This window comes from Eurypyga helias, unplaced genomic scaffold (assembly GCF_000690775.1).
Source record: "Eurypyga helias isolate BGI_N326 unplaced genomic scaffold, ASM69077v1 scaffold11827, whole genome shotgun sequence".
Taxonomy (NCBI): domain Eukaryota; kingdom Metazoa; phylum Chordata; class Aves; order Eurypygiformes; family Eurypygidae; genus Eurypyga; species Eurypyga helias.
In genome coordinates this window covers 2852-11755 of record NW_010262324.1, presented here as the reverse complement: position 1 = coordinate 11755, position 8904 = coordinate 2852, and the positions used below count along the sequence as shown (strand labels likewise).

The 8904-nt window shown below is 53.5% G+C and overlaps 2 protein-coding genes across 3 annotated transcripts; one reads left to right on the top strand and one right to left on the bottom strand.

Annotated features, from left to right (window-relative positions):
- The first annotated feature begins 108 nt into the window (after positions 1-108).
- Positions 109-3179, top strand: RPL11 (ribosomal protein L11). 2 transcript variants are annotated; one of them, XM_010155686.1, is made up of 5 exons: positions 109-260; positions 671-777; positions 1148-1279; positions 2042-2152; positions 3104-3179. In XM_010155686.1, the coding sequence occupies exons 1-5, from the start codon at positions 137-139 to the stop codon at positions 3131-3133; spliced, it is 504 nt and encodes a 167-aa protein (XP_010153988.1). In that variant the 5' UTR covers positions 109-136; the 3' UTR covers positions 3134-3179. The 2 variants fall into 2 exon arrangements, with proteins under 2 accessions (XP_010153988.1, XP_010153987.1); XM_010155685.1 differs by having other exon boundaries at positions 115-260; positions 2042-2207; positions 3102-3176.
- A 2208-nt stretch (positions 3180-5387) lies between these two features.
- Positions 5388-8483, bottom strand: LOC104505292 (kelch-like protein 31). Its single transcript, XM_010155684.1, is given in 3 exon segments — positions 5388-6120; positions 7316-8012; positions 8015-8483. Coding segments are annotated over 3 exon segments (1899 nt in total).
- Between the last annotated feature and the right edge of the window lie 421 nt (positions 8484-8904).

Genomic DNA, 8904 nt, shown 5'->3' with positions numbered 1-8904 from the left:
TCGGCGTCAGGCTGCGGTAGCGGCCTGGCGAAGCCTTCTCCGGCCCCTGGGGTGAGCGGTGGGCTGTCTCTCGGGCGGCTCTCATTAGCCCGCTGTGGTTTCTCTGCAGCAAGACCAAGGTGAAAAGGAGAACCCCATGCGAGAGCTGCGCATCCGCAAGCTCTGCCTCAACATCTGCGTTGGGGAGAGCGGGGACAGGCTCACCCGAGCGGCCAAAGTGCTGGAGCAGCTGACGGGCCAGACCCCCGTCTTCTCCAAAGGTGAGGAGCGGGTTTTCCTGCCGGCTGCCGAGGGCGGGGGGCGTGTGCTGGGGGTCGCAAAGGAGCGGTTTGTCTGCTGGCTTCAGCGGTGGCGGCTTTCCGTCCTCTCCCCAGCATGTAGAGGGTGAGGTGGCAGTGCAAGTCAGAGGGAGGAGGCTCCTTGGCAGAGCCGGTGTGGGGAGGTCTGCTCTGATGCATCTGAGGGTCTTGTTGTGAGCACTGGGGGCCTTAAATATTCAGGTGCTCGGGGTCGTTTCTGTCAGTTCTGCTCTCATCCCCAAAGGGACAGTGGGTTGCCTTGGTTATTTTCCGTTCCTTTGAAGTCATTTCTCCAGTCTTAAGCAAGCTCTGAACCCCACTGGGTGGTAATTCTTTGAATAGCTTCTGAGTGTAATTATTGCTGCCTACAGCACGATACACTGTAAGATCCTTTGGAATCAGGAGAAATGAGAAGATTGCTGTTCATTGCACGGTTCGTGGGGCCAAAGCAGAGGAAATTCTGGAGAAGGGGTTGAAGGTGAGAACATGGCTGGTCCGGATGTTTGATTTGTGAAAGAACAAAACTTAATCTGTACCCACTGAAGAGATGTGTCCTTTTGATGCTCTAGTGACAGGCCAGTCAGGGATGGGAAGGGTTGGGGTGGCAGCCCTGTCTGATACGCGGGCTGCTGTGTTGGCAGGGTTTCTCTATCGGGTTGCTGTCTCCTCCTTACTTAAGGATGCAGTTGGTGCAGTTGCTCCTTTTGTTCTGTCTCTGCTGCTGTGATTTATGAACAGGCAAAAATCGTAGGACTAAAGACTTGTGTAAGCAAGCTGTGGATCTGGTAACAGTTGGGGGCTTCTGTTTGTGTCAGGAATGAAATAGTGACTGACAACATGTGTTTCAGGTGCGAGAATATGAGCTGAGGAAAAACAACTTCTCAGACACTGGGAACTTTGGCTTTGGAATCCAGGAGCACATCGATCTGGGCATTAAATATGACCCCAGTATTGGTATCTACGGCTTGGACTTTTACGTGGTGCGTATTCCCTGCTTCTCTGCAGCTCCTGGGCTTTTGTGAAAGCTCTGGAAGGAACCTAGAATAACTGGCTCACATAAACTTGTTGCCAAGTGCTAGAAGATAGAAAAATGTCAAGAAAATTCGAGTCTAAAGTGAGATTCCCAGGATTTTTTCCTGCTGTAAAATCCCTGATTTATGACGTATCGCAAAGCCTCTTCAGAAACAAGTACGTGGCCCTTACTGCTGCGCCTGGGCTTAGCACTGAAACAGCTGTGCTGGGGTTGGGGAAGGAGGGAGGAGCAGAGGCCTCGGGAATGCAGACAGGGATGGGCTGTGTTGCTGGAAGATCCTCTGCGTGTGGAGGGCTGGGTCGCTACCAGCAGTGGTGGCTGGCATGTTTGAGTCGCTCCGTTCTGCTGTGCCTCACGCTAAGCTTCTGAAATAGAGGGAAGCTGTTCCGTATGCGTTGGCAGTGCAGTGCGCTGGATCTGTTCTTGAGAGCTGAGGCCTCCGAGTATGGAATAGCGCATCTTCCACACTCCTTTTGGTTTCTCCGAGTCAGTGTATGTGCTAATTTCTCCAGCCTAGGAGCTGTCCCTGTGAGTTTACCAGGCTGCTTGGAAGTTTACTTAGCTTCCAGTTTACACTGAGGCTGTAGAAGATAATGTGACACAGGCAACGAGATGTTACGGATGTGGAAATTGTAGCCTTCCCTACTAGAAAACTGGTAAATCAATAAATGTCAGAGTGAAACAGTGCTGTGGGCCTCCTCTCTGGCAGGTGCTGGGCAGGCCTGGCTTCAGCATTGCTGACAAGAAACGCAGGACTGGCAACATTGGAGCCAAGCACAGAATTGGAAAGGAAGAAGCCATGCGCTGGTTTCAGCAAAAGGTAAAATCCATCTTTATTTTTGCATCCCAAGAGTTTACTAGCAAGGATCAGCAAAATCCTTTACCACGGAAGGACTGGAACAAGTCACTGAGTGGGAGACCTTGATCTTGACCTTAAAGCATTGACTTTTGTGCTGTGGGGTGGTAGAAGCCGCATTTGAGAGCGAGTGCTGTTCATGCCCCTTTTCTCTGTGCTGAACTGAAAGAGCAGCTCTTGCAGGATAGCTGGAAGTGTCAGCTCTTGTGCAGATCTGTTTCCCGTGGTTTTTGAGGGCGTTACGTGGATCACAAGTGACGAGGCAGAGTTAGAGTTTGTTTGGCAGCTCCTAGCTCAGCTGCCAGACTTACAGGATGGAGTGATCCACATAAACCAAATTCTTGGGTTTGTCTGTTCATAGGTCTCTGACAGACTGGATGATGAATGGGAGATGCCAAAAGCTTGACTGGAAATGTTGAGGGATGGGGATCAGTGATGCTTTTTCAGAGGTGGAAAGGGTGGGCAGTCTGTCCAGAGGCTCTTTGCTGGCCACTCCGAGATCTACATCAGCCATACCCTGTACAGGGAGGGTCCAGCCTGCTTTGGCTGAGTGGCCTTCCCCCCTCATGCCTGGTTCTGCTTACTGCAGTGTAGTTACCTCCAAGGGCCAAGTCCTGGGACTGTGGAAGAGACAAGTGGAGTCCTGATCAGATCAGCCTGGGAAGGGTGGGGCTGCGTGTTTCATGGGGCTGATGAGTGGAGTTAATGCTATGTAAACAAGGCCCCACTTGGAAGTTAATAGCACAGCAGTGAAGTAGAAAGGCAGGCAGCTGCTCATGTGGGAGAGCTGGGGTTTGATGTTGGTGTTGTCTGGCTGGCCCGGAATGAACGTGGTGACAGTTTCCTGGGATAGCAGTTCTGCATCTTTACCTGATGGTACTTTCTCACTTGGTTCTTTCCTGTTTATTCTCACAGTATGATGGCATCATCCTTCCTGGTAAATGAGCAGTTCCTGTTGCCAAAAAAGAAAATAAATTTTTCTAACCCCTAACTTGTGTTGTGAATTTTTGTGGGGGCTTCTCCTGACCCGGGAGGCTGCAGGGAGCAGGGGTCACTCGTGCTGTAAGGCAGCAGCAGGACGGGGACTGATGCTGTGTGCCTGAAGAGAAGGTGCTGTTCTTGAGGAGCGCGTGTTGGATTTACATGGATAGTCTCTGCTTCCGTACTGTCCAGCTGCACAAAAAAATGTGTAGAGCTTTACTGGAGTATGCAGAGAGGGATTCTCCTAAAAAATCCATGCTTTTTGATCACTGGAGTTGTAGAGCAGAATTTCTGGAGGGTTAAATTCCTGAGGGGAAGGAAGTAAGTCAGTGTGCTGTCGGATCCTCTGCAGGCCAACCTTCAGTCTTAGGGCAGTCTGCTCTTTAAAGAACGCGGGATCTTGAATTAGGAAGAAACTCGGTTGCTCTAGGAACTGTTGGGAGTGGAAGGTCAATGGGAAGCCAAAGGAAATAGAATGTGTATCCTTTAATAAAGCAGAGCTGTAAAGCCAAAATGCAGCTGTGGGTTCTTTGTCTAAGCAAAGTGGGGCTGAGCAAGGCTTGTGCTGGCAGGGCTGAGGCTTTTGAGCTGAGATTAAAACCTGGCACAAGAGGGGGCTGAGGGCAAGCAGAAAGCCCTGATCCATGCTGCTGTGGGTAGCTGAGTGACCTGAGTGCCTGTGCCTGCAGCTGGTGGAGTTTTACCTCGTGGATCGTGGTGCTCCTAACGTGCTGTAGAAATCCTGAAGCAATTTTTGGATGTGCTTAGATTGTGTAGGGTGGATCTTGATTGGTTTGTTGAAGTGTTTTAGGAGGGTGAACTTAACACTGCTTTAATGACACTGCCAGATAGTTTTCCCCTGCAAAGGAATGGCCTTTATTGTTTTAAAGAGAAAATTCACTGCAGGACAACACAGCTCACGCAGGCGGAGTGCAGCAACACCCTTGGCTCTGCCCTCTAGCATTCTGTCCTCTCCTGCGTCTTGCAGTGGAAAGACAGGAACAAGCTCGCTGCCATCCCAGTCTGCACACGCTGGCACTGGGGTTGTGCAGTGTTGTCTCGGGCTTGACTGTTCCCTTGTTCAAACCTCTTGGGAGGTTGCCAGCGTGGTTCAGGATGGAGCCCACTCCAAAACACACAGAGCAGCGCGTGCTAAAATGCGCAGAGGAGAGTCGAAACTGAACAGAAATTATGTTCTCCCTCGGTACAGCTTGATGCAAACTCTTGAGACCGAGAGTTCTCGGAGGAAGATCAGTACCTTTATGTGAACTGTAGCTGCTGCAAGTGGCTGTTTGGTGAGCTGCTGAAGGAAGTGACAATAAGCCTGCTCTGCTGAAGGTCTGGTCTTGGCGCCCTCGTGGCACGTTGGCTTCCTGGCTTTGATTTCACTGTGTTGTGCAAAAACAACCGGAACAAAACCGAGAGTGTTTGCCAGGATGCTCGGCAGCACATAGTTGCCTCGGCCTGAGATGTGGGGATGAGCTGTTCTGGGATCGTGTGTAAATGTGCTCTAGTACCCGAATCTGTTACCCGGGGACACTGGCCTCAGTGTGTGGCTGTAGTGTGACGTGTTGTGGGTTTGAGACCAGGAATAACCACCGCCCTCTCTCCAGCTTGTCACAGGTTATCGCTGCTCTGGGGCTGGGGGTCAGGGTTTGGAGTCCTGTGGTGTGGCTTGTCCTGTGGCCAATGCAAGAGCCCTGCCCTGCAGTGCTGTCAGGGGCGTCTGCAGTGCCTGAAAGGACAGCCAGCGTTTCCCTAAAGATGGGGAATGGGTAAATATTCAATGTCTTTCCCTTGAACAAATGCTGTGTGAGCAACTTTCCTGTACCTAATACTAACACTACTGTTGTTTAGAAAGGGTCTTGTGCTACTATTCCTACAGTAGAACTTCTGTGTTATTCTAGGGTTTTTTTTCTTTTTTTCCACTTTTTCCAATCCGCATGGTGATAAGAGTTCTGCAGGCTGAGGAGAACTCTTCTGTCCTGCTTGCTTCTGTGCCTGCCCTGCTTGAACAATCCCTGCTTATGCTGTGCGCTGGAGATGCAGGCAGCTCAGAAGACACTCTCCTAGAGCCCAAAACTTGCCATGATGGAACAAGAGTGTTTGAGACTTCGCAGTGACTCCAAACGTCAGGGTGGCTCCCCATCCAGCTATGCCATGCCCCTCAGCTCTCTTCCCTGGCTGCTGGCCTAAGCCACATGGCACCCACGGCTCTTTATGTGCTGGCTGCTGCCGAGGCCACAGAGCTGGCCCGTGACCTGGAGCTCGGGGAGCGTGGGAGGATGATAGTGCAGCACGAGACCCCCACGGTGGCCTCGGGGAGGTCCTCATCCTCGTCCCACTCATTGAGGTCAGGATTGTAGCACTGCACACACTTCTGATACTTCCTCCCACACTCGTTCCAGCCACCCACCAGGCACAAACGCCCCTCCAGCAGAGCCACCCCGGCCGTGCTGACCCCCGTGGGCAGGGGTGCCATGTAACTCCACTGCCCCGTTACCGGGCTGTAGCACTCCACAGACATCACGTCCACCCGCTCGCCCTGGGGACCCAGCTGGCTCCCCCCTAGCACATACGCTCGGTCGGCCACAGTGGCTGCGCAGTGCCAGCCCCGGGGGGTGCCGAGCATAGCCTTCTCCCTCCAGGCATCGGCGTTGGGCTCGTATCAGCACACAGTGCGGGAATAGGCATGGTTGATGTAGCCGCCGGTTACCAGCAGCTTGCCGTTGAGGAGGGTGGTGGCGTGGCAGCAGCGCGGCGTCTCCAGGTTTGCCACGCTCTGCCAACTGTTGGTGGTGGGGATGTAGCACTCGACAGACGTTAACGTGCCCTCAGCGTTGCGCCCTCCGACGGCGTAGAGGAGCCCGTTGCAGGCGCTGAGGCTGAAGTGTGTCCTTCTGTGCTGCATGCTGGCCAGGTGCAGCCAGGTGTTGAAGCGCGGGTCATACCTGGGGGACGAAGGGCAGAGCTGTCTGTCCTGGGCTAGCATGGGAGCTGGGGGGAGAAGAGGGGCCTGCCAAACATCTGCCTTCAGAGGAGGCAACTCGTGCTCTGGAAGAGCCTCTGCCTTCTCCAGCAGTCAAACAGCATCTGGACAGGCAGTGCAGATGGAGATGATGGCGCTGCATAGGACTGGACCCTGCCAGTGACTGCTCTGTCCCTTGGGACAGCCCAGCATTGTTCCTGCCACCACAAACTCCAGCCTGGCTTGGAAATGGCGAGTGATCCGAATCTGAGGTGTCCTCAAGCACTGTCACTGTCCCCTCTGTTGGGTCTTGGCAGGTAGAAGAGGACCTTGGGGCAGGTCTTCCCTGCCCACCCTGCCAGGCCAAAGCCAGGCACGTGATAAGGAGCCAGCTCCTTGTGTGCCCACGAGATGGCAGAGGGACCTGGAGCTGCTGTGTCCCCACAGCAATGTCACAGGGACTGAGGCCAGGCTGGGAAAGGTGGATAAGTCAGAAATAGAAAGGAGACCTGTTGGTGGGTCCCTGAAATCTCACTTGGGGCAGGAAAAAGAGCCCAAAGACAGCTCCTAATGGAGGGGTGGTGATCGTGGCGTGGAGGGCTGGCCTGGAGCAGTGCCAAGGACGTGTGTGGACCCTCAGGCGGCTGAGCCAAGCCGTGGGCAGAGCCACCAAGAAGCTCAGGTTTAGGTTGCAAACAAAATAGTGATGTCCTCTTGCCATGGTTACTTCTCTTTTCTTTGAACAGTAATCCCCTGGTGATCCAGTGACAGGTTTATGGGGATTTAGGAAACCAACCTTGTCATTAAATGATGAAAAAAGGAAGGGAGGTGGAGAGAAGAAAGCCCTTAAGGCAACAGGAATCCTACAGACAGTAAATCTACTTTCAAATCATTCCAGACAAACCAGAGACCTGGTGGAGGCTGCCACTGGCGTGAGGAACAGCCAGCAGGTGAAAAGGGGAGCTCCCAGCGTAACAGAATGGGTTACTTCCAAATAACAAGAACCCCCAATTCTCCCCGAGTCTCCCAGTGCAGCTCCCTGTGCTGGGCCTTGCTCTGCTAGTCCCCCCTGGCAGTGTTATCCCAGAGGCCAGACCTCCCTGCTGGTTACTGGTAGCAAAGAGGAACCTTTCAGACACACTGTCCCTCACCCCGTGGCCAGGTGGAGCCCGTCTTACCTGCTCAGGCTATTGACTGCATGCTTGGCCTGGTTCCTGGCATCGTTCTGGTCTTCACCACCCGCGATGTAGATGAACCCATCCATCACCACCACGCACTGGTTAAAACTCTTCGCTGGCATCTCTGTCAGCTTGTTCCAGTTTCCCTCTGCGTCCCTGTAGCTGATCTCCCTGCTAAGAGCTTTCTCAGTCAATGCTGGACGACCCCCAACTGTGACAAGTACCCTCTGGCCTCCCCGTATCCTGGTTCTCCGAGACTGAAGACTGTTCTGTTGGTGGGGGAGTAGGTGGTAATTCATAGCATCCACGAGGAGCTTGTGGCACTGCGGATCTTGCATCATGCGTGGCACGGGTTGCACGTGGTTGACCAGGTCTGGAGCCGAGATTGTGCCAAACCGGATGTTGCTCAGGAGGTCAGCAGCGTATCGAACCCGTTTTGGGTCAAACTCCAGCCACTTGACAGCGATCTGGAAAGCTGCAACCTCACTGGGTATCTGCAGGCCATCATCCATCAGCAGCTCATTGATCTGGTCAAAGGGGAGTTTCATGAACTGGTCGGTCTTGGAGAACTCCAGAAAGTTTTCCCGGATAAATTTCCGGGTGGCGTCTTTCACCTGGTTGAGGCCGTACGTGGACGAGATGTTAGCGATGTACACGCAGTTCTCCACAGCAATCTCCCGAACAAGGAAGTCGCTTCCTGCAGCTGCGTGGCCGCGGCGATGGTGCTGCCGATGGTGTAGAGCGAGAGGCTCAGCTTCCCCGTGTAGGCGTAGGTGATGATGGTGGTCAGGCCCAGCGGGGACACGTCGCAGAGCTCCACCTGGTGCAGCTGAGGGTCTCTCTGCAGCAGGCGGTGGAAGTACTCGCTGCAGGAAGCCAGGACGAGTTTATGCACCTCGAAGGACTTGGTTTTGGTGGCAATGGTGAGATCGCAGAGGAACCGCTTCTGGCGCATCTGGTTCATCCCCTCCAGAAGGCTGGCTCCATGGTCTGGCGCTTCAACCTCTGTGGCCGTGCAGTGGAAGCCGTTGGAGCCGCTGTCGTACAAACTATTCAGGTGATTGAGGTGTTCGACGTCTAGCAAAGCATCTTCCACCATCACCGGGGTCATGGATGCATCCTCTTTATCCACCTTGGGCTTCTTGGAGGTTTTCTTTTTGGGTGCCATCTTGGTAGGATCAGAATGGGACCTGGTGAGAAAGGAGAGGTGAGGGGCCTTGTAGCAGCGGTATGGCTGTCCTTCTGCTCTTCAAGACATTTAATTAAGCAAACGAAAAACTCCCACTGACTCCTATTCCCTTTGGGTCAGGCCAAGGGAAGGATGGAAAGCCCTGTACCCCTCTGAGCTGTGTTAAAGGCATTGAGGGCCATGACTGCCAGAGGGAATCCTCAGCTCTCAACCAGTACCGTCACCTTTGCTGCGTCAGAAACAGACTGAGGATTTTGGGTGGTTGCCTTGGGAAAACCGGGAGCACCCACTGGTTGCTGGAGTGATGCAGACTCCAGACAGCGAGGTGGCGAGCTCAGGGGGTGTTTTGCCTGACTCAGGTGCATGTCAGGGGGGTGGATCAAGGTCAGGCAACTCTGAC

Coding starts and splice junctions, on each gene's coding strand:
- RPL11 (XM_010155685.1), top strand. CDS start 137: ATGCGAGAGCTGCGCATCCGCAAGCTCTGCCTCAACATCTGCGTTGGG. Junction 261..670: donor GACCCCCGTCTTCTCCAAAG/GTGAGGAGCGGG, acceptor TGCTGCCTACAG/CACGATACACTGTAAGATCC. Junction 2,208..3,101: donor TACTAGCAAGGATCAGCAAA/ATCCTTTACCAC, acceptor GTTTATTCTCAC/AGTATGATGGCATCATCCTT.